Here is a 25,854-nt window from a genome sequence, read left to right on the forward strand (position 1 = left end):
TTCAGTTGCAAGTACAATTAGCTTAAACACCCAGACTTTTGTATTTCAAATACTTTTCTTTATATAAAAATTGCCACAATTGTATTTCAAATATTTTATTATCCGGAATCGATAAAGCTAAATAGAACAAGGTTACGACAGAGAGACATTTTAATGATTGTATGCAGAACTGTGAAGAAAGAAAAAAAAAGATTCGAGTGCAAGTTTTATGTAAACATCTGAAGAGTCCTTTCCGACTTTTTACAGTATAGACGCAAAAGAAATTATGACAGTTATTTTTATCGTAAACAACGTTGTCATATCTTTATTGTACTTTTAATTATCATTTTGTAATTATGCAACACCATATGAACCTCTGGAATGATAACTTTTGTTGTCATTTATTGGTCGTCTATTCAAACCGGCCATAATTGTGACTGTAAACGTTTCATAAGAAGAATTACGAATATTATGATAAAAATAAAATTGTATTTTAACAGAAATGTATATTTGAAAATATAAGGTCTATTCGGGTGCAACAAAACATATAGGGTCTATTCTTGTTCTATAAAACTTAAGAGTCACTTCACAATGACAGATAATGAATGCTGCTCATTTAAACAGCTATCTAAATAAGTACACTTAAGCTGTTACAATTCCATTGACTCCATCTATAAAATAAATCCAATTGACGCTTAAAAAACAACATTGGCCCTATATATTAGAAAAAAAATAACTCGATGAAGAAAATCGTCATGTATTTTATGATAAAAAAATCATCTAAAACGCATCACCTGGCGAACTTCCCATGTGATTCCATTTACATCAGCAATATAAATAGATATTTGTAATCTATTATTGTATGGAAGTATATACAAGTAGCAAGAAAAGGTAAGACTATAGTTTTACGAAATTCAAAGACTTTTAGTTTTCGAAATCATATTACAAATTGAAAAAATAACATATCCGATTTCCGGGTAAGTACGTTGAAAGTCGATGCCAGTAACATAAACATTAATTAAATGCGCAATATTTTTGTACTGTATATTATTTCAGTATCGCTTGACGAATTTTCATACTAGTGATTTGTATAATATATATGCCATTTATATGTATAACAACCCCTAATCCCGTGATTCAAACAAAAGTAAAATGATGTTCCTCTGTCCATTGTTAAGGACGAATTATACTTTTTTTATCCTGTTGTGGTGGTTTTTTTTTCGTCTACTGTTTCCTTTGATGGCTGACTGAGATCATAAGTGATGGGACCTACTGGTAATACATCAAAGGTAAATATTGATTTCAGGATAATTGGAAACAAACAGATTTTAATTATGATAGGGATGATTGGTGAGAATAGATTCTACAGACAAATAGATGTATTGCTGCTAATAAATCTAACTTTAGATATGTGTTTTTAGCAATAATTAATATTTGTATAGTATACGCAATAACGCTTTTACTACCTGGTGTTATGGTCGCGTGACTATCAAGATCGACAATGTTTTCATGGGAATCCAACTTTACATGTTTTATAGATGTATATATAGAGAGAATATTACATGGTCTTTTCAATATCACATCTGTATCAACCCGAGACAACAATATAATACCGAGGGCTATGCTCGTGAGATGATATTCAAAATAGATGTTGTTCCGCTTGACATGCCGTAAAAACATACTTTTGTGTTAGCTAAAACCTATGCAACCACGACTGATATCGATAATACACGAATGACTATGCTACAAAACAATTTCTAGTATTTAGTATATTATAAATATCATTGATATCGTTTAAAACCAGTTGCGAGCGATAATGTGAACTTTTTTATCCAGTGAGCATAGAGAACGAGCAAAAGCTTTACATTGTGTCGAGCGGTTTTATACGTCTATATGGTTTCATGTCCCAGTTCTTTCTTGGTTCAACTTGACTGCAGTTGCGATTCCTCCTACCATGCAGTTGTTTCGACCGTTTATACCATGTGTTTACAAGTACATGCAGCATGCATAATTATATATTTGAACGAACAGTTTATCATTTTTTAATAATAATGATATTATATATATAAAAAAAAAAAAGGAAAAAAAGGAATTTATCGTTTTTCCCAATTGAAAGTAATGGTTGTGAACGAGTATACTTTATATAATTGCTCACTGTAAATTGTGAAGAGTTATTGCTAGACGGTTCTAAAATATCTATCGATGCTCCCGTGTCCCCCCTTATGACCCCCTCCCAAAAAAATAGTCTGACGATACTCATTTTTCAAACGTAAAAAAACTACCAATCTGTTTATCACTCTACGCTAACTTTACCATGCAGCATGCCATTAATCGGAAATGTAATTGCTTTTACTGCATTGAATGAAAAAAGTGTTGAAGTTTCCAACTAATCAATGGACGATACCGAACTCGTGCACTGGCGCCGAAACCATTTTTGCAACAATTAATGGCTGTTAAAAACATATGCTTTGTATTAATTCATTAGAGGCACGAGATTCATATTTTTTGTAACTACAAAAAAGTTTTCTAGTGAATAAGAAATGATTGCAAAGATCTATCAGCATAATGTTTTCATATCACTTTACACGGCTAAGTTATAAAAAGACTTTGATATCAAGAAAGTCATTTATAAAGTTAATTCAAGAGATCTGTACTAAGAAAGACAAATTTTGATTCCATGTTATGTTTCCATTTATAACCAAGGGGTTTATCCCTAAGTGCGTGTTTTATAAAAGGAATCATTATGATTGACCAATATAGAGTACATGTATTCAAAACATTGTGTTTCTTTTGGATCGTATTTATGTTGTATGTATCAGAGCTTCGGAACAATAAGTGTTTACTAATTGAACTTGTAAATTGACTTGCTTTACACGAAACTCCCTCCTTGAATAATAAGACCCATACGCTATTCTTTTTAAATTTGATATAAGGTTAACAACTGTTTTCGCAAAAAATGTATAAATGTATTCTGTGAAGATAACATAAATTTGATGTATAAGAAATTTAAAATATATATACGCTTTTAGAACATGTCAGAAATTTGAAATGATACATGAAATACCACAAGTATTTAGAAAATGGTAAGAGGTAAGAATTAAGAAGTATAAAAGATAAATATAGTTTGTATGTCTGTGTTACTAATGAACTAAAGTTGCAATGAGGCCCACCTCCGTTGCGGGATTTTCTGGCTGTATTGAAGACCCATTGGTGGCCTTCAGCTGTTGTCTGCTCTTTGGTCGGGTTGTTGTCTCTTTGACATATTCCTCCATTTCCATTCTCAATTTTATTTGCATCTAAATGCAATATGGATTAATCCGGTCGCGGACAAATGTGAAATGAATCCTACACTGTAATAGTATTTGACAACATTCTTATTTTTGTAATGGGTCAGACTGAATCTTGCGCTTAAAAATAGTAAATTGAAAACCAATATGATAATTTCAAATTTCAAACAAAATGACATTCAGTCAATAGTGTCCTTTGTCAGTATGCGGAAGGAGTCAAATTTTATGCAAGATTTAACCAGTATTATACAAATGACCTAAGTATTTTACTGCAATACAAGCAAGATGTTTTTTACAATACCGTTCCATGCAGAGTGTTTCGGTTTGATAGTAATGCGACATAAATGAATAATACTAAATACTAAGTACTAAGTAATTAAAACGTCCACCTTCAAACCAATAATTTATACTGCATATCGATAAATAAGTTGGCATATGGTCATCATGCTTTGACATTTTTATGGTCTGCAACACATTGTTTTGGTGACGAACCGTATCATCGACGCGGGGGAAACTGAGAAATCATTCCGATTATTTAAGCACTGGATATACCAACAAATAAACAACATAATATTCGACATACATTCCTTTACGACTCAACGAACGAATATTCAGATCGATATAAACAGACAAAGTCGAACATGGCCAGCATTCTTTGTTGTTTTTAAGAAAACGCCATCTGGACTTTTAAGCACACAATAGAATGATGCAGTTGAGTGTTGGGAGAACAACATTTATGACATTTGTATAGGTTTGCATTCTATCAGAAATTACCTTGGTTTTAATCAACGTGCAACAGATGAGAATTTAATCAATTCTGCAACAGTGGTGATGGTAGGTGAAGGACATATGCCAGATATAAGGAAGTGAAATTATTTTTGAATAAGCGGCAGTTTTTATTGTTCTTCAGGATAACATTCTATCTTTTCATTATATTTAAGGATAACCCTATATTTTTTAGATTTTTCTTTTTGTATGTTTTCGGACAGCACACAATCTAAATCGCTTTAGCGTATCATTAACTGAAAAGTTTTAACTGTTGCTTTATGACTGGTGTCATTATTCATTAGAGTAGCTCGTACAAAAGTTAATAGTTTAAAAAGCTAATTAGAACAATAAAATCCCAATCTTGTTGAAAAGAAAAATCTTATTAAAACAAACAGCAGTTTCTCGTTTCCAGATAATTGTCTTTGGGAATGTGCTGATGATATAAGTTTGACAGAAAGAAAGCGACCAAGGGACGCTTAATTTACGGTTCGTCAACAAAATAAAAGAAAATCTACAAAACACATGTATACATTTCTAAGGTCGTTAATTATTTCTGGTACTCATAAAATGCACATCCATTTTATGTCGACACCATTCAGTAACATTGATTATAAATTCTCACAGCCGTTAATTGTGCGCTGTTTTTTTTTTCAAAAAGAGAAATATTGAGTTTTCTTTTTTAACGACCCGTGAAAAATTAAAAGCTGTGACAGTCGGGAAGACATCTATTTGTAATTTGAAAGGTTGAATCGTATTCTGATGCATTTAATTGTCTAATCAATAAAAGAAAGCAGTCAAGGTATCATTATTTTAAATTGCATTATAATTAAGCCAGAATTATGGACCATTACTATAATTAGAATTTAACTGTCACTTGAAGTGTGGATAAGACTGGTATTGTTAGTAAACAAAGTGTGTCCAGTCATATCCTGTCAAGCTCTATCTAACTTTACAACTTTGCAGACACGTGTTGCAGCCTCAAGGGCCAAATAAGAATCAGATATTGAAGAAAATTGTATATCTATATATATCTTGTCGTTTTTTAAACAAAAAAACCCTCAAGGGAGTCAACTAAATCCGAGACAACGACAGGCATGTGGTCTTCATCCACGAGCTTGGGTGAGAAAAGACAAAGATGAACTCATATCGAAATTGTGTACACTAGATTTGAGGGGGAGGCATAATTTAAGAAAGGGAGATTTCAGAAATGATTATAAAGTTGTTTTGGCGGTTGGGCGAGGACATTGTCATGATTTGTTGAGGATGACACATTTTGATCTATGTCACAAGAATTCAAAATTCGAACGTTATTTATAAACGAATATGTGAAATACTGTGTATTTGTAAATTAAACCTTATAAATACATGAAAATAATACGCCTACCTTTATTGGTATGTATATATTATGTGCTTCACTGAACTTCAAATAAGCTGCAGAGACATGCAGATTTTGTGTGCATTAAATGAGTAACTAATTAATCGTTTATCCCTAATTTACACCATTTATGTAATTTAAAGTGGTATATTCTTACGATTCGTTTAATATTTCATTATACAGATGTGACAAAACTATATGTTGTACATAGTTAGTGTATTGGTGCGAATAATGAAGTTCTTTAATGTGACATAATCTTCTGGATACTTGCAAAAACTGGTAAATAATACAGACGAGTTTTATTTTGTCGGCTGCCTAGAATGAATAACATTAACGGCACCAATTTAACTGCACTAGATGCAGAGAATAGCAATATGCGTATCACATTCTTCATAAAACGGCCAAACTAAATGGTCAGTTCTTAATGATAGGTGAAGTCAATATTTACTTTCTCATCTGAAAGTATGTTTTGATTTTCTACAAACTTAAAAACAGACATATCCTTTGAATGTTTTCATAGAATGTCAGATTAAGTTTCTTTGACACATAACTGCTGTTCAGCTCATCAAAACGTCTTGTTTTGTGTAGATTGTCTGGTCATTGTTTATAGACTCTCGTAAGCTTACCAAAACATAACAAACATGTCAATCTACAGGGATCTATTGTAAAATCAAACGACTGCATGATTTTGTTTTGTAAACTTTGACAGTTGTTTGCATACTAAACACTTCCTCTTTATCGGACACTTGATTTTCATCTGTAGGGTCAATCGTACACGAGAATAAATGATTCCATCTTTGCTAATTGTCTTTAAGTAGTATTTTGTCTTTGATATTTGTTCTTTTTATATATTTAAGCTGCATTGCCATACTTTGAATTAGTGCACTTTGAGTAAGTCTGACCGTTCTAATTCAAACCTTTTGTCAAACTCCGTAACCGTTTTGATTCTGTTTTTAGTTTATTCGAACGGTATCTTTTTATTAGATCTATGATAAACGGAACTTTGTACTTTCTATCAAATATTTTGCCCGTTAGGAGAAGTACATACATTAACCACAAATCTGGTATTCCAGTAAAAAATTATTTACATGTTCGATTCGAGAAATTCGCTGGTTTCATTCGTAACAATTTTGACTCATGCATGCTGCAACCTCTTCTTCGATTCAAAAAGTTTTCAATTGTTTTCTACTTAATACAAATAATATATATTTCTTACAAGTACACTCATTAATAATTAGAAATAGCGAATCTGAATATTTTTTGGGCTAGCACCGTAGGCTATAAATATATAAAAAGATATTATACAAAAATAAACTTTTTAGTTGAACATTGTTTTTACCCATCATGTGCCTGTATGTACGTGCACCTAATTGCACTGAGATCTTTAATCTGACTCACTGTACTTGGTTTGGGATCTTCAAAACATTTTGGCCGCGGACGTTTTTGGAGAAACATTTAATTGTCAAATTGCGGACGTGGTCAAGTAAATTGGTAATATTTTGTTCAGCTTTGTGCGTACTTTTCACTACAAAAAAATTGTCTGAATGTACATTATACTTTTAAACTTGAAAAATATATTTTATTCATTTAAATATTCAGGTCAATTCCTTAATACGGTGGCTGTGGTCTGAATTTGGTCATTTGTGTGTTCTTTTTGCATTCTGTTTATTTCGATGTTCAGTATACTTTCCAGAAATATTTACTTAAGTTTTTTTTACACATATAGAATTTTGAATCTGTTATTTATTCTACATATTTTCTAGTGCTGCAAATTACACGAGCTGCAGATTTTCTTTGTTGCGTTATATCAATATCAATTTCTCAGACTGTTTTACATCATGAAGTTATTATCTTTCTATAGCAGCATACTACAACCACAAAAAGATAGAGATGTGCAAAAAAGTTTGTTTCCCAGGGTTGAAATATGTCTGTCTTCCTAACATCTGTCTTGTGTCAAACGGTACTCAGCAGTAAAGACAAAAGAACATTCCCCATCTTAAAACCCATTAGCTTTTGAAGTTTATTGTATTCCATCATAGTAATTATTATGTCGCTTAAACATCTGTAATTTGCAGTTAGTTTCGTCAAAACACAACTTGAAAAGATGACATTATACAAATGAACACTAAAATGACAATACAGTTGTTGTTGTTTTCCAGCCAACTTCTTTGTTTTCTCTGCCGTTTTTTTCCTTCGCTCTCGAGGTTTTACGACGTAAATCGAATATCAAGTTGTATTCAGATAAAATTGTTTACACTTCAGATATATAAAAGATGAGCCAACAGTTTTATTAAAATAAATTAGAATTTAATTTGGAAACAGGTGCACTGTAGCTCATAACTCCTTGACGATGTTTGTCTTCAATTTATTTTGTTATCAAAGTTTCAACAAATCTTATTTTGATTGTATCACATTATGAAGTATGCAAAGTATTGCTATGTAATTTTTGGAGGATATTTTAATTAACAAAAACCCTCCTAGATTCAAATGAACATATTTTGCCATATATGTATAAATTTAACTTGGTTCATCTGAGAAACATGTAAACAAGAGAAAATGAAACACACGATAAACATCAGACAAATATTTAAATTGGCATTGCCTCATTACGCGTGCTGTAGTGTAAAACGCATAGTACTACATTGCACCAGGGCACCTTTTTTATGTCGCGTTGCCAACTCATTACTTATTTATTATCTTGTTGCGCATGATCAAAGCCCAGATGAAATAAATGACTTCACGTAATATTTTGAGGCAGTTTTATCTGTTTTCATTCTATTTTCGTAGTTATTCCTGTAACATATGTATGACATATATAAGCCAAACATGCAATGTTAGACATCAGGAAAACAAATATGATTAATATTGATTCGAGCAAAATTATATTTCATTAATTCTAGGCAAAATGAAAGTTTGTAAGTTTCCAACATGACTGTAGTATATTGATTCTTTTCTTACACGTTCAAGGTAACAGATTGCACAGTTATCTTTCTCAGCATGCTTTCTTTAAACTAATTCCTCCTCTAAATGTTATGTTTCATATTGCTACAATTTCTTACACAGTTCTCTTTATCCACATAGTTTTTTTGTTTGTGTTGTAAAAAGTTCTTCTGCAAAATTAATGTAAAAAATAGTTAATAAAAGACAAATGATTTTAAATCAATACTGAAATATGGCATTAAAATAGCAACAAGGTCATCGAACCTTCACGCAAAACTAGATACAGGGCAAGTGTCGGGTCTTCTTCGTATAAACAACATGATGCTCACTATAAAACAAAGTAGATGTAGTTCATGTTAACTGTATTTTTGCATCATTCAAAATAAGTGCATAATAATGCTCGTTTTGACCATCACAGGTATAGTCTATATTCCGAACTGTATGTGCATGTACAACTACTGCACTTAACATATTATGCAACCTCTTCCTTCTTAACTTGATGTGTCTACATTGCTTTAATGAAACTATGTATATTAAATGTTATAAGAAACAAAGATATGTATTACAAACCACTTTAATAAGCCTTAGCAAAAATAAGTGGTCACACATGTAATAGTCGACAGTTCTTGTGACAAGACGAGATTCAGAAGCATGATTTAGCTTAATGGCCTCGAGTTTACCCGATTATGGATAGCCACTTGTAAGAAATTTTGACTAAGTGGACAAACATTTGATATTTTGGGTATAACAGGTTTTTTTAAGGATTTACTGTTCATTGAATAAAAGAGTTATTCGACACACTGAATCATGCTGGTATCCTGAGCTGGTATCACATTTTCCCGGGAAAAGGAAAATTTTACTTGGTCACATGTTCTAGTTGCTCTACAACCACAGTCACGTGTTCATGTTGCAGTCTACAATCACACACAAAACAATTCATCTTTCCATTAATATTATTTGACAGAATAATTTACATATACGAATAACAGGAATAGTGAGTACAAACAAATAACTTCTCAAATAATATATTGTCACAAGAGAAATTCGGTTAGCAACTGTTCCTTTTAATCAACTTGCAGTAACTGTTGCTTCTAATATGTTTTAGTTATTACAAAACGCGTGATAATCTGACCTAAAACACGTGTAATACATTTCAACTTGAAAGGTTAGATAGGGATAAGTAGAAAAACTGTTAAAACAATTATCTACCTTCGTTTCATCCAAGTACCTCCTCTTTCGTTCAGTTTAAATGCTTCTGCATATATTTGTGGCAATATGACAGCTTGGCTTGTTTTAATTTTATGCTGATAATAAATTTATTTCATTATGTTAACATCAATCGCTGTAACCGTCTTTGAAATATTTGTGGCCGGAATCAAATTATCATGCAATAAAAGATCTTTCATGTATATAAACTATGCAAGGTGCGCCTTCTCTTCGTCTTTCCATAAATAATTGTCCTCCTTGTCTTTGATATTGAACGTGACATGTAGTTATTGAAATTTAAGCTTCAGAGACTCAAAACTGGGTCGGGTACTATACTGTTATAATATAGCAATTTCAAGTTTTCTTTTTTTATATTGTAGTCATCACTTCGTTTTTATGCTTTTTTTTTCATCTCAAGATATCAGTTTTCACTGATTATATAAAGAGATACATTTTTTCAAGCTCTGAAATGTGGTACAAAGGTTGCCAAGATCGTGAGTCTTGTTCAATGAAATTCTGTGCCATTTTCGCTACTCCAAATTATTATATTTTCTATTCTGATATATATATATATATATTATATAGCGTGGCCATATTAATATAATCGCGTGTCGTTTTTATTTAATTTGACATCTGCTTACTGCTTTTGTGTTCTTGTTCTAAACATTTACGTACGATTTCACTGTATTTCTACCAATACGTTGATTTTTATTTCTTTTAAGCATATCATATCATTCATTCATTCGTGTATCGTCCTAGCTTATAGCACGCGCCTTTTGTTCACTGGTGGAAACAATGGCTACACCTTTATAATATGAGATAATCGCGATCGTTTCTTTACCTGATAAAACATTGAAATCACGGTTTAGAAACTGTTGGACATCAATAAACGTATTTGAAAATATCGATTGTGGCCTGACATCATAAGCAGGTGCGCGATTTCTATACACACACTCGACTAAACTGTTTTAAGGAAGGATTGAAAATGGTTGAAAATTGTTTTTCTATTTTCAATTTTCATATTTTTAACAAATATTGATTTTCTTGTGGGATGTTTCTAATACATTCTGTTGCACAAACTTAAACCATGGTTTTCCATGTTAGCTTCTTGATTTCTAGTTTTGATATGAATATATATTTCCCATTTTTTTGTTTGTAATTAATATATATTTTATTCCAAAAGCAAGAACAGCTTATAGGATATATATACAATTTTTGACACTGGTTCTGTTCAAATGAGGACAAAACAGTAATAAAACTATTTCAAGTCTTTTCCGGTGTCCAAATATAGTGTTTCTTTTTGTTTGATTTCTTGCACAGCGGTACCACAAAAATTCAGGCATACCTAAAACGAATGCTCACTTATAACTGTAACACATTGTAGGACATCATCAGTATACTCCTGTTGAACTGTTTTAATTCAATACTGCATAAACGATAGAACAGTAACCAATGAAAGCAGTGCTGTTGGGTTTTTGTTGTTGCTTTCCTCATATGTCTTTATATTCGTCCTTCTCTTGACACTGGTGTGTTCGTTTCATGGGAACATAACACTGACTAACATCTACGTAACTATTGGTTCATGTTGGGCGTTGTTTATCTTCAACTATTCCCTGCTTCATCAACCAACCTTTTATTGTCAGACTTATATATGAGCAATAAAATGTTTTTAATTACAAAAAATCATGATAAAAGATAATATGAAAGAAATCAACCTAAGGACTTGTCAATAATTAATCTTTTAATTTTCACCGATCACCACATTTAGTTAATTCATTATATAAATTGCACATTAGGACATGACCGCGAACGTAGAATCGATTCCGTTCAATAAGCAAATACCGTGAAATGGTTTTCAAATAAATTCAGTGCAAGTCAGGCCTCTAGTAGTGTAGTTGTTATTACTGCATGGAAACCTCGCAATACCATGTTTTCGTCTTTTTAGTTCCTAGGTCATTTTTGGCTCATTTGTCAGCATATATTTTTCACCACTTGTAATATCTTAATGTATGATGGTTTGAGACATTATCATTTTTTTATATGAATGTTTTGACAAACAAAATGTCAGGAAATAGATCCGAATTTATTTTCCTATAAATCACAAGACTTCCTGTTTATAAATGTTTGACATATATACTGAAGCACTCATTGTCAAGACGTGTCACTATGACGAAATGTAAAGGAATGAAGACGTCGTTATCGACATGTAAACTTTTAGATCATCGTAGAAAACTTCGGAAAATCCGAGTTGGTCTATAACCTCTAGATAAGGTGTTATCTAACGCAGTCCTTGTCCTTCCATGCTAAAAATGTGGTCTGTCAACAAACACGTTCAGCTTGAAATGCATATTATCTATTCGTTAACAGTTCAATTTCTGAATAAATATAAAGTTTCCAATGTTTTCAATTTGAATATATTTTTATTTCAAATTTTAGTTATCTTGCTGGATATCATGGCCTGCAAGTCTTTTTTTTTAATTGTCAATCGTATATGTATTCAAAATATAATTTCAGATGAGATTGAAAATTCCTTCTAGATTTCGATAACATTCCTCCTTTTGTAGATTATTAAAAGCATTTAGAATTTCATCAACCATTTGTTCCTGTTTCGTTCTCAATGATAGCTTAGAAAACTGGTATCTGAAAAATGTCTCTTCTTTTTTTTTTAACTTTTTCAGTGTTCCCTCTAGTAAATCAAACAAATGCACTGGTATGCCAAGAGTCAATATCAAGATGCCGTTGAAAGAAGATATAATATAAACACTGTACATTTTTTTCTATGGACACAACATTTCCGGGTGCATTTATTTATCACTGTTTTTTTTGCATCAAAATAACATAAAAAATACCTCATATGGCATATAATACTCCTTATGCTTTCTCTTATAACAGGCTGATGTTCTAAGTGTCAGGATTTGTGTTGCAGACCAGTTTGAGTTTACGTGTTCTTTATTTTTCGCGTTCCATTGTTTGACAATCTACTCGTTTTGTTGTGTTTTAGTGTCTTGTAAATGACGTGTAATTTTCTTTCCAAGATACTTTATCCGGTGTATCATAATGGTTTCCTGAGTTTAGTCGATTATCTATAAATGTGATGATCAATTAGGAAACCATTGTCGCTTTATAGTCATTTTCATTAAAAAAAAAAAGAAAGAAAAGTTAAATAAGCACCTAAAAATTTGTCGTAACTTTCTTGTTGTTGGAAACACGATCAATGCTTAAATAGTCTCGTGATATTATTTTTATTGAAGGATTCCCTGGAACTAATCTTTTGTTGAATGACCACAACATTGTCAATAATTCATTACTTCTCTTCGTTTATTTTTTGTTTATTGAAATACTTACTCTGATTCATTCTTGGTGTTTTGTTTCGGTGAATATGAGCATCAATGCAAGAGCAGAGAAAATAATGTTTAATTTGTTACCAAGGTCAGATCAAGATCGTGGATCACGTATACCAGAGTATGCATATTCCTCATTGTCTATTGGAGTACATTGATACCATGATCAGATCACGAATGTGTATCATTGTCCATAGTGTATGCCTATCCTATATAGTCTATGGAGTACCGTGATTGATGCCATGTTCAGATCATGATTGTGATTGTAAATCATTGTTCCCAGAGTATGTCTATCCACCATAGTCTATGGAGTACATTAATGCCATGTCCAGATCAGGTTTGTGATTGTAAATCATTATTCACAAAGTATGCCTATCCACCATATATGGAGTACATTGATGCCATGTTCAGAGCATGATTATGATTGTAAAGCATTGTTCCCAGAGTATGACTATCCACCATTGTCTATGGATTACATTGAAGCCATGTTCAGGGCATGATTGTGATTGTAAATCATTGTTCCCAGAGTATGCCTATCCAACATAGTATATGCAGTACATTGATGCCATGTTCAGATCAGGATTGTGATTGTAATTCATTGTTCCCAGAGTATGCCTATCCACCATTGTCTTTGGAGTACATTCTTGGAGTGTTCTTGCGTGTATTTGTTCTGAATTTCTGTCACGTAACGTTGTCATTTTCGGGATATTGTTTAGCAGTGTCATATTAGCGAAAGGTTTGGCTAGCTATACCATCCAGGTTCAACCCACAATGTTTTAAAATGTCCTGTGCGAAGTGAGGAATTTTGCATTTGTTACCAAATAGTTCGTTGCTAGGTAACTTGACGTTTGTTCATGATTGTTGCACTTAAGTGTTCTTGTTGTTCTTTTATTTTCCTCTTATATTTGATACGTTTCCCTTGGTTTTAGTTTTTGACCCGGATTTGTTTTCTCTCTTGATTTATGACTTTTGAACACCAGAATACTACTGTTGCCTTTATTGCTACCATGTTCAGATCATGATTGTGGATCAATGTCACAATAGTACACCTATCGATCATAGCCTTTGGAGTAAATTGATACCATGATCAGAGCATGATTATAGAGCATTGTCCACAGTGTAAGCTTATTCACCAACCAAAGTCTATGAATACAATGATGCCATGATCACAGCATGAATGTTATCATTGTCCTTAGATGATGCCAGTATCCACCATATTCTATCTATGGTGATGAAACTCATCTGGATCCACAATGACTAAGGCAAAACCCCTAAAGAAAGACATTTTTTATCTACCAGTAAAAAACATTCAACTCCCTCATTGGATATAAATGTACCATTAAAAGCTTCCACGAAAATTCAAAAGGTTTTTCAAGGATAAAACGCAACCAAAGCATGACTCAATGGACAGTCAGTGTTTAAAGGAAAAGGTTGTATTATGTAGGTTTGTACACTTTCATGATTGCTACGAAAAAAAGGAAACAATATTTTACTTTAGGAAAATAGTCACTTGTGACCTCTCTTTATTTCATGATTTTTCATGTGAAATACCAATAGTAATAATATAATAATCGCAATAACAGTTATATACATCCAGAAAAAAAAACATTATAAATATACATAATATATACAGGCATCACAGAAAAAACAAAGACATGACTGAATGAATGATAGTGGTGAGAAATGATAGATGTAAGTTAGAATGAGATCTGAGCCAGTGTAAGATACATGTAGGATGGGCCAAATGGTAAATGTGAGATCTGTATGAGATGTTACTTCGTGCTGAGAACCTTGGCTTTGCCTGGTCCTTTTTCTGTGGAATGATGGAAGATACTTGACAATATATCTCATTTGTTCATTATAAATCTGGATAAATACTTCTTTCAGAAGTACAAGTAGTACTATATTTTACAGGACAACAATATTTTTTACAAAACAAAACTTGGAACTTTTGATCCAGATGCTAAATGCTTAATTTAAATGCCAAAAAGCAACACAATTTCGATGCTCAAAATGCAAGTGACTCTAATAATAGTAAGGTAACAAAACATTATTTAACTGTAATAATTTGCCCTATTTCAGTGTAACAACTGGGTTGATTTGATCCAATACTGAAGGGAAATTGTTGCTTAGCTTTAAATTAACTGTACAAATTACTATAGTATACATGTATAGCCATAAAACAACAATTCTATCTGTGTTAACAATTATTACTTCATAAAAAACAACAGTTTTTGCAGACTTAAGCTGAAGCACCAATTAGTTATTTTCAAGCAAAATGTGTTTCAAACAATAGATGCAGCTGTATTGAACAATTGTTATTTTTAAAATGCACAATGTAATTTTTCTTCAAATTAAATCAAGTATGTTAAAGTGGTGTAATTACTTTTATTTTTAGGAGTTGAGTTTCATAAATGTTATATATGTAACACCAGCTACATCTAATTATCTCTATTTTGGAGCTAAATCTGCATCAAACTGTAATCGTTTAATAAAAGTTAAAACTCAACAATCAAATACATACAATAAATATTTCATCTTCAACAATAAGTATATCATATGATCTCATCTTATGTCTAGCGTTTTAAAAAATAGAGAGCATACTGAATCAAACAGACACACTTTTTAACAAATATATTTCTTGAAAAAAATAACACTCTTTTTACTCATTTACTCATCTGCACTCACATCATACATAACAAAATACACACGTGAATAGCTGCTAAAAATGCCAGTTGCCAATAAAATTGGCACCAGAAATAATTGGATGGATTATTATCACAACTGTTTCCTTCCGTATTCTTTGCATATATTTTGGCAAAATGTACACAAAATGTACACATTGGACTGTAATCAAGGGTTTTATGTCATTAGTGTCATAAATACGAAATTTCCAAGCACTAATCCAATGCTCAAACGAAAAACTTTCAGCCTGCTGAACTCACTTGAAACAATTCGGAGACAGAATTATCCTCACTGCATACTAGTCTTTACAAAAGGCACTTTAAATCACAACGTATGCATATTTTACAGCAATATGTATAAATAAATATAATTTATTGCAGTGTTTGGGAATTGTCTGTCATACTTCGGTCGCCAGTACGTCCTCACTATAACACGAATGTCGATGTGCTGGCTCTAAATATAATGTTGATTTTCTAGAATCTTTTGAATATTCTTTGGAATAGTCTATGATATGAATGTCTGTATTATAACAGCTGAAAAACAAAAAAAAAATAAAACATTATAACTAATTGTTACAAAGGTTTTCATGTTTTCTCTTAAACATTTTACACCTTTCATAAGATTCTTAAGAGTAGAAAATTGCAATGAATTCAGATGCCACGATCATTTCTTTTTATATGTTTTCAAGTGGCACTTCATAAAATACTTCAAGTTATGGTTAAGCCGATAATATAAAAATAATTTGTTTTGCATCAGAAGCAATTCTTCTATCAAAACCCTACATAAATTTCACAAGTAAGAAATTACCCCTCAAGAATACTTAACGAAAATCAAAACATGTTGTAGTTAAGTCTTAATATAAAGCATAACTCACCTAAAATCATTTTTTGATGATGAACTAACTTCAGATGAATAATTATCGTCAATACGATTTCTGTATTTATCACTGTCTTTTTGAGGAGGCGATTTTGAAAACTGCCCCTGTGTATTTAAGTCTTTTCTATGTATGAACTGCTTAGTGTTTGTATATTTTTCAACCTTTCCAGGTCTGAATGTGTTAAAGTCTACATTTATATCTTTTTGAAGCTCCTCATTAGAAATCTTATTAATACTAGCAGAAGTCTGATTTGTTGTGAAAATATTAGAATCAGTCAATTTATTGTTAATGTTATTCACTATGTTTTCCTCGTTTTCTTTGCTTGTGTCAATTGGAGGCGGATCATTCTTTCTCCGAAGTAATAAAAACATAACCATTATAATTATTAGCAATAATGGTATGCCAGCTCCAAGACAAACAATTAGCAATAGCTTAGTAGTAGTAAACTCTTCTGCGTCTGAACGCACTAAATCCGTGTTTGTTTGGTTATTTACTGCAATAACTACGGGAGTGTTTTCAAGGCTGTCTGCAGTTGTTTGCTCGGTAGGATTAACTCCTTCACGATAAGAACAATCTTTTCCAGAGAATCCAATGGCGCATTCACATTTGAAATCATTGACTAAATCCCTACATGTAGCTCCATTTTTGCAAGGAAAACTGCTACAGTCGTTATCATTTACTGAACAATCTTTCCCACTAAATCCAGGTACACAAGTACAGGAGAAATCGTTAATCTTATCCTCGCATGTTCCACCGTTAGCGCAAGGCCGTAATTCACAATCATCAACATTAATTTGACACAATGGACCTACGAATCCTGGTATACATCTACATTCGTACCGATTTTCGCGGTCTATACAACTTCCGCCGTTCTGACATGGGTTTCCTCCTGCAGCTGCGCAGTCATCAATATTTTCTTGGCATAGACTTCCATTATAACCGGAAGGGCAAACGCATCGGAAGCGATTAAGTTCATCGACGCATCTTCCGCCTGAAAGAGAATGCAATGGAAAATTACTATAGGTTGATTTTTCGTAATAGATTTAAAACGCATTTCCCGATAATGTGTTTCTGTTGTTTTGACAAGGACAAGGTGATGACCTCATTTTTTTTATTGAATAATGAAGCAATGAATAAATATGTTGTAAAAATCTATGGTCGGCAACCAATTGAAAATGTGCCATGTGTTACAAATAAACCACATCCATTTCATCAATATATTATTGAAATGGTGTTATGCTAATCATTTATCGTACTATACATGTACTATAGGTTGTGATTTATACCAGACTCGGTATCATTATGACAACTATTGAACCACTAATGTGTAATAGATACTGGCAAATGAGCATGTTTTACTACCAATCTGTACTAAACTGCACAGCACTTTGCTCTTGAAGATGCAGATGTCATAGGTATAGAATAGAGAGATGATTTAGTGATGCCAGTTATTGATAAATAATGGTATTCTTGATAACATCCTATCGTTGTTAACCATTTTTTTCAGTTTCTTAGTTTATTTTCAATCTCATTGAACTACCCTGGAATGTCAGTATATGTGTTCCTGAACTACCACACTAACAGGAAATAAGTTATAATTTTAACATAGGTTGAACTGAAACTTCAGTTTTACTAACAAAAGAGGAAAAGCAATAATAAAGAAACTATATATCAAAACAGCCTGAAACTGCAAGCCAAACTTCTCCAACTAATTGTTATAACAGTAAATTATAGACTTACCATTTTGACAGAGGTTGGAAACACATTCGTTTATTTCCCAGTCACAATTGTATCCAGTGTATCCAGGCTGACATTGGCATTTATATGATCCATGTTCCTCTGTACATGTTGCTTTATTTTTGCAAGGAGATGTGCTGCAGGAAACAGCTATGGTTTCACAACGTTTACCAGTAAACCCATCTTGGCATTTGCATTGGTAGCCTGATCCAACATCCTAAAAGGAAAGATGAAACCTATTTTATACAACTGTTGTTAAAACATATAAAACAAACTTGAGGATGTACCTGAGTACCTAGAGAATTTAAACCATGGAGATAATGCCTCCATTTTGAACACTGTGATGACCCTATGATAAGATTGAGCTTTTAAGAATCTCTCGACGATTAAAGCAGAAAAGAAAAGATTCGATATTTGAATGTTGCATAAGTGTATGGTGTAAAACTTATAATAAAATTTGACAAAATTCAGTGAAACTTACCACACATTGTCCTCCATTGTCACAAGGAAGGTTTTGGCAATCATCTACCTCTATTTCACAATTTGTTCCTGTAAATCCTTTAGGACAGGAACATGTATAACTGCCTTGACCAGTGTTGGTACATATTCCTTGATTTTTACATGGCTTGTGATGAGTACAGTAGTTCAGATCTGAAATAGTAAGGGAGTTTGAAATAACAAAACATACGTATAGATTATGTGAATACAAGTTTTACTATCACATTTTCACATCTTTAAAATGTATTGTTAGAGTGAACTATCATAAAAGATGCTTATATAACATATTTTTTTCACGAACTTGATCATGTGTAAATATTTGAAAGTGTAAGAAAAGATTTGGAAAAGTTTTATATAGGCAGTTAGTTTGTCCCAGATACAATTAAAGTTTGTTTGAAAAAGCTGCAACAGAGTCAATTGACTCTATATTTAGTTTGGTCTCGAATACAGTTTCTCTGGGACCTTTCACTGAACAAAATCAATGGATAGTTAAGCTGGGTAGTTCTGAGTAAGGGCCACAGTATTGTATAACCATAGGAAGGAAATATACCTTGATTACAAAAAAGACCTCCCCATCCTTCTTCACAGTTACATTGCCATGATTCCACACATGATCCATGAAGACAACCTGGGTAAGGGACACATTTATCACAAAATGGTCCATCCCAACCCATACGGCATCTGAAATTAAAAAATGTACACTTAGTAAACTTAGACTTCTAATACAGTTATTAATTAATATTGATGTGGGATTAATACAATACACTTTGTTTAAGAAAGCAACAGACTTGTAGGCTTACACGGTTATAATTCAATTATTTTGTAGATATAACAAAGAAAGAATTTGTTCAAAACATTAATTCTTTTAAAACTTGTAATTTCACCTGTTCACAATATTTATTCAATTAGTAATACCTTGTACGATGAATTAGCATGGTCTATTGTCGATAAAATATTCTGTAGGAAGTTCTTTTCATTAATATCAAGTCGATATTGTAGCCTTCTTTTATTAAATACCAAGGACATTATTATTTCTTCTCAAATATTGACTTAATTACTTTATATTGAAACAGTTAGACTTGAGTTAGTTTCATTACATTTTGCAGTTTTTTTGCAGGTCAGAAAGACCGGGAAATTTACAATAACGTTGAATAGTACATGCCAAACTAATTACTCATTTACATCTGCTGAATCTAACATCCTCAGAAACTTACACATACCCAAAACATAATTTGTCTTGTAATGTTTTGCAAGCCATAACGTTTTTAATTTACTTTTGTTTTGATCCCACATGGGAATGAAGAGTACGTGCATTATAAAAACCACATATGCAAATAATAATACTGTAGTGTCTTCCATGTTGTTATTTTTTGCTAATGTGCCTTACTATTTGTTTACAAACTGCCAACTTATAAAGTCCTTGTCACAATGACATTCTTTATTTTTTTGGCAGATTCAGGAATTTCTGTACTTTACCTTATTTTTACTCAGGGTTTAACTTTGACATGTCTTATATTTATACCATTTTGAATACTTACTTGCATTCGTTTGGAGCATCACAAAATCCATGATTCTGATGACAGCCAGACAGACACACAGCTAAAAAGAAAAAAAGAGATGAGGTTTTAAACATTTACTTCAGCTATTAAGAAACTATGGTTTAAATAAATGGTTTACAAACTTCACGCTGATAAAACGCCAGGGTTAAACTTAATTCGTACAGGATACACATTTTTCTTGTGAAAGACTCTATAATTATATTGCTAGCAGATTCGCTGTCTGCTTTTAACATGCCACACTTTAGTAATTTTTTGCAAGCACTGTTCAATTATTTTGGGAGAGTTTGTTTCCTGGGAACTTAATGGTTACATCCTCTTATACAATTATTTTTTCTGCAACATATGTATCATGGGCCATTCTCAACAGAGTGATGACCGGAACTGCACTTAAATTTCGACAATATATCAGTCTATGAGAAGAAACAGATCCTGTCCAAACTATTGGAATCTTACGTTTTAATCAGAAGAATATTTTGTATTTGACCTAGTTAAATAAGTTAGCTAGAGATAGTTAAGAATGATTTAGTAAATAGCATTTAAGAAAAAAACAGCTGTTTTGTGGCTCTGTCTACCTGGCCAAATTATTGGTGTATAGGAATGACAGCTGGTGCGACAAGACGTTTTACGTGTCAATGCTCATAGCAAAATACATTATTAAAACAAAATTTTAAGTTAATAATACAAAATGTACTTGAATTATTTTAAATTTATAGAATAATCCATGCGAAAAAACAATGAGTAACATCAACAAACACGCTAAAGGCTCAGAACCTTACAAGTATATATATATATTTATATTGTGTTGTGGGGGTATTGATTTTCCTTGGTTATTTCGTGACTTATGTTAAATGATTCATAATGTCTAAACTATAACAGGTAAAAATGAGATTTGAGAAGTTATACGCAAATAAAGATTAACACAAAGTAGGGGATAAGATGTAAATATTTTTATTCAGAAATTTTCTACAAGAATCAATCATTTTAATATATTTACTGTTAATTTATATCATACAGTTAAATATACTGTGGATAATTTGAGTGTATTAAATGCGACAGTTCGATTGAATCTTGGGACGAGATGAAGTATGACGAAACAATGACCCCGGGATAATAAAGCCTATCTTTTACAGGGGAAATGCGACAGATGGCCTAGTCAAATTCCTTTGTACTGTTGAACAGACTCAACAAATCGTTTATCAGCAAATATTAGTACGATTAGACCGTTACGTATGTTTGATAATATCGTCTTCTCCTTATTATAGAATTCAAAACATTGATTTTTAGAGATCAATTACAGTCTTATACAGACCCAATTTTACATAGAAAAATATCAATCATCTGAATTAGGATTTTGCATATAAAACGTATTAGATGATGAAAGATATCTATAGTCGCGGGGACTCTGAGAACCTTGTGTGACCATGTTTGGTTTTGACCAAAAACATGTTTAATGTATTGGTACTTTTGTACTTATTTATTTTCAGGGAAATTCATTTCACCATTACATATTCTCACCTTGGTCACAATAAGGACCTTTCCATCCGTCTAGACATATCTTAGTTCCATTACCGTCACAATTATAGTGACCAAACTGGTCATCTCTTGGACGACAAAAGTTTGAGCAACCAGTTCCGTAGTAATGTTCGTCGCATACTACTCGGTATGAGGACTCCAGAGATGTATACTGCGTATCATACATTAGTTGTTGCCACGATGAGCCTGCTAATATGGACTTCTGAACTGCTAACCTCATGATCTGTTCCCGAGGACTGCCTGCAAGACAAAACATTGGACCGTGAGAAAGCTATTTCACTCACACGCCCGTCAAAGCGATACCAAGTTTAATAATACAGGTGAGCTTTAACAAGCGTGTCAACTCTCCATCGTTCGTTTCTGACAATAGCCATGTTTTATTGTTATATGCTAGTCTTGATGACCATCTCAATCCCAAACCAACTGTTGATTTGTATTATAATTTTCTCATGCCTGTTTGCACTCTACATAAAGCGATTTCATTATATTGGACTGACACAAAATTCGGACGTCAATGGAAATTTTTACAAACTGAAATATTCTATACAACTCAGAATATTACTTAAAATGCGATGGGGTTAAATAAAGTATTGAGAATTGAGACGATTTTGGCATGTATGTTTGTTGTTGAATTTTAAGTCTAGTGTTACAAAATCAACGTTTATATTACTGTACATCGAAATAAATTGTGCATACAGGTGTGTAATTCTCTGTTTAAAATGTTAATATACATGATATAAAGCCCTTGTTCATTAAAAAACAAAAAAGGAGAAGAAATGCTGCTTTACAATATAAAGAAGCATTAAAATCAGTTACAGGTCATACAATGCCAGGTATATGTTTTGCCATCTGTTGAAGTTCACATGAAATCCGGAACGACAGTTGTAAATCTACATTGTAGTAATTTTTATCACCACTAGAAGATATCTTCACAAACAAAAATCCACTTTTAAGAATTCTATAATTATTTGGATTTCAATGTGCCAACACAGAATCGTAAATTTACACTTAATATCCAATATCAGTCATGAATGTTGTATGTTCACTATATCCATGGTTATAAACACGAGACACGCTCCACATAAATAAATCCTTGTATGAAATCACAACACCGATCACAAATAACACGTTTGTATCGCTTTTAATCCATAAGTTTATTATATAGATCCATATCTTCAAAGTAAAAATGTAGACTTTTATCATATTTCTATAAAACATTGTTGCATAAACAACAATTTCATTCAATTAGTGCACTTGAAATCCTTTACAGGCACTGTAAAACAAATACAAACATCAAATTACTTACCCTGTTTGGGACCTTGTGTGGTTTTATCATGCCATGCTTCCAAAATCAATGAAAAAGTACCCTGAAATTGTAAAAATTATACTTATAATGTCTATTGAGTAATTACACCTAAGTACATTTTGACAAAACAAGAACAGGATCGAGTGCAAAGTACATTCTGACAAAACAAGAACAGAATCGAGTGCACATATTAAACTCCTGTTTTTTACAGCACAGTTTTAATGATTTGGGAACTCTGAGAGACTAGTGACCAGGAATATGTCTCGAATGTCGTAACCATAATCGTGTCATTATTTCTACGCTATTGACAACAAAGTTATACTAAACATTGAAATTTACTTGAGTAACACGATGGGTGTCAGTATTCGAACAGGAAGTTCATTCTTCAAGGCCATCATCGGGTGTTCTTATTGCAGGACCGTTTGTTTTCTGCTGTACAGTGTTTTACGGAATTTTGATTGTTTTTTTAAATTTTGGCTATGAATGTCCTTATTCTACCACTTATGTTTTTGAAGGTTGAAGACACCGTTTTTGAATACCCTCTTGATATCTTCTTACCTTAAGTCAACCACGAAACGCATTTGGCGAAAGAGTTAGACAGTACATTTGACAGTGTTAACAAGTACAAATAAATACTAAACAACTTCATGTAAAGAGGCAGGCCAATGGTACATTTCTTTTTATGTACACAAAATTATTAGCTAGTGGCAAAGAGGCAAGCTGTTTCCAGCATCATAACGGGATATACCGAGTGCAAATCGATAGTCGCTATAGGTCGGTAATCTACAGGTCTAAAGCCCCTTTTAAACCATCAACGTAAACGTAACCTATTGCTGTGACCAAGATGAAAAAAAAAAGATCAGTTGTTTTTTATTGGTATGCAATGTTTGATATTGAGTTTTACAACAGACTGCATTACCAAACCAATATTACAGTGCACGTTATTTAAATAGGCTATAAAAAATCTTTGCGATTATCTTACAGGAATGTTAATCTGTATTACAATCGAATGGTGAATATATGTTGTAAAATTCGAATCGTTAATTGTTTACTTACTGGCCATGAAAACTGGAATGGAAATAAGATTGGATTTTCGAACTTCACAGGTAATTCCTCTTTGAAATCAATTGTATTGCCTCCAAGAACGGCAGTCACAAATGTTCCATAATTACACGTTGGATTACTTGAAATCTCTGCTTGATAGTTTGTAAAACAGATAGAGAAAAACGTCCGGCAAGAATATACACACTGACTGTTTCTGTTCATAGTTCCATTGCAACATTCACCATTTATATTAAAACCTTTTGAATTTTTAAACATTGTTAATTCCAATTCAAAAACTCCTGTGCACAACACCTGAAAAAGAAGATAAGTGTGAATTAATTAACTGCAATTAAATTTAATCATACATTTGTAAAGCGATATGATCTTTTTCTTTAAAACAAGTTAGGCTAATCAATTTGCGAAATACTATAAAACAAGAATATTGGGAACTGTCGGCAATATATCATTAGTAGATTAGATAGATAGGTAAGGTGAGATGTATAGTGTAAAATTGTTTAAGTACAAATTATGAAAATGACATACCTTTGTTACTATAGAATACTCTATTAATATCCAAAGTACCACAATACGAGGTGTTTTCCACCACGGCATCTTTCTTGTTTACTCTCTCACTCTGCAGTTGTTCACTATTGAGTTACCTTTACACTAGCCTCGTTCTACACTGACTCCGCCCACAAAATTGATTGACAGATATCCTACAAAGCAGCATTCATATCATTTTCAATAATTTGATTTAATTATCCACACAGGTGTATACATACGCTATTTTCACACCTTTTACTACAATAATGGAGATGACTTTAGAAGCAAAAACGTAAATGAGTACAAAATATCAAAATGCATAATTTGAAACTATCACAAATCCAATGCGTTTAATCATAAATTGATTCTTATCATTTTATATATATTGTGAAAATATCATCATATTTACCAAAATTTCATGAAGCGAAAACAATATAACTTGAAAAAGGTTGCAAAACTCGTTTGAACCAATAACACATTATTTTTTTTCAATAACTCATACAAGTGTCGGTAACCTTTATTTGCACATGCAACTTGTTGCTTCTCGGGCTACTCTTACATGATTTAAAAGCACAAAGTATCAAATTGTATTCCATTTTCAACTCTTACCTTTATTAACCAAAGACAAGTAACAATATTCCATGAATAAATATAAATAACTAAAGAATATAACATTCCGGCGATTGTGTTGAAATACACAAACTCTCTCGCGTGTTTTAAATGTGTAGAGTTTTTGGACAATACATTAAAGGATCCATTGTGCTTTCAGCTGTCGCTCGAGACAAAACACCTGTCTCAGTAACCACTTTTAACAAATGCAAATGACTTCCATATAAGGCAAATACGGCACGCGATCAGGTAAAAAAGTAAGCCATTTTAATAAAAATTTCAAACAGATAGTAAGAAGAAGGAAATTTGTTCAAACGTTATCAATCAATCTGATAATTTAACATAATTCTAACAAAATGCAATTGATTATTCTTGAAATGATAAGTGTCCCAGATACAGATTAACCGTTTATTGTCAGGTATTATATATGATTGACAATATAAAAAGCATAGGTGAGTTAAGATATAAAAAAACGTATTCATTTTCTCATTCAAAACATTCAGAGTAAAATCTGCACGCTTTTCTTGTTTTTATTTTTCATCATTTTATGTTTGATAAACCATCCAT

The 25,854-nt window shown here is 32.2% G+C and overlaps 1 protein-coding gene and 1 long non-coding RNA gene across 10 annotated transcripts in view; one reads left to right on the forward strand and one right to left on the reverse strand.

The window, feature by feature from the left end:
• The first annotated feature begins 824 nt into the window (after positions 1-824).
• LOC134711708 (uncharacterized) lies at positions 825-24,174 on the forward strand. Its single transcript, XR_010106221.1, has 3 exons — positions 825-870; positions 21,737-22,105; positions 24,076-24,174. It is a non-coding gene; the product is annotated as an uncharacterized LOC134711708 (long non-coding RNA).
• The window catches only part of LOC134711705 (delta-like protein D), a 105,821-nt gene continuing 94,356 nt past the window's right edge, over positions 14,390-25,854 (reverse strand). For 8 of the 9 annotated variants that reach the window (XM_063572495.1, XM_063572494.1, XM_063572492.1 and 5 more), the window contains 10 exons: positions 24,679-24,851; positions 24,148-24,447; positions 23,092-23,152; positions 21,768-22,025; positions 20,232-20,292; positions 19,244-19,374; positions 18,677-18,846; positions 18,199-18,412; positions 16,456-17,449; positions 14,390-16,114 (listed from right to left, as the gene is read on the reverse strand). In XM_063572495.1, coding sequence (XP_063428565.1) covers positions 15,979-16,114; positions 16,456-17,449; positions 18,199-18,412; positions 18,677-18,846; positions 19,244-19,374; positions 20,232-20,292; positions 21,768-22,025; positions 23,092-23,152; positions 24,148-24,447; positions 24,679-24,747 — 2,394 coding nt within the window. In that variant the 5' untranslated portion in view covers positions 24,748-24,851 and the 3' untranslated portion in view covers positions 14,390-15,978. Of the gene's footprint in view, positions 16,115-16,455; positions 17,450-18,198; positions 18,413-18,676; positions 18,847-19,243; positions 19,375-20,231; positions 20,293-21,767; positions 22,026-23,091; positions 23,153-24,147; positions 24,448-24,678; positions 24,852-25,287; positions 25,496-25,854 lie in introns of those variants that run through there. The other variant, XM_063572500.1, reaches the window with a different exon arrangement.

The sequence above is a fragment of the Mytilus trossulus genome, chromosome 3, assembly GCF_036588685.1.
Source record: "Mytilus trossulus isolate FHL-02 chromosome 3, PNRI_Mtr1.1.1.hap1, whole genome shotgun sequence".
In the NCBI taxonomy this organism is placed as follows: Eukaryota; Metazoa; Mollusca; class Bivalvia; order Mytilida; family Mytilidae; genus Mytilus; species Mytilus trossulus.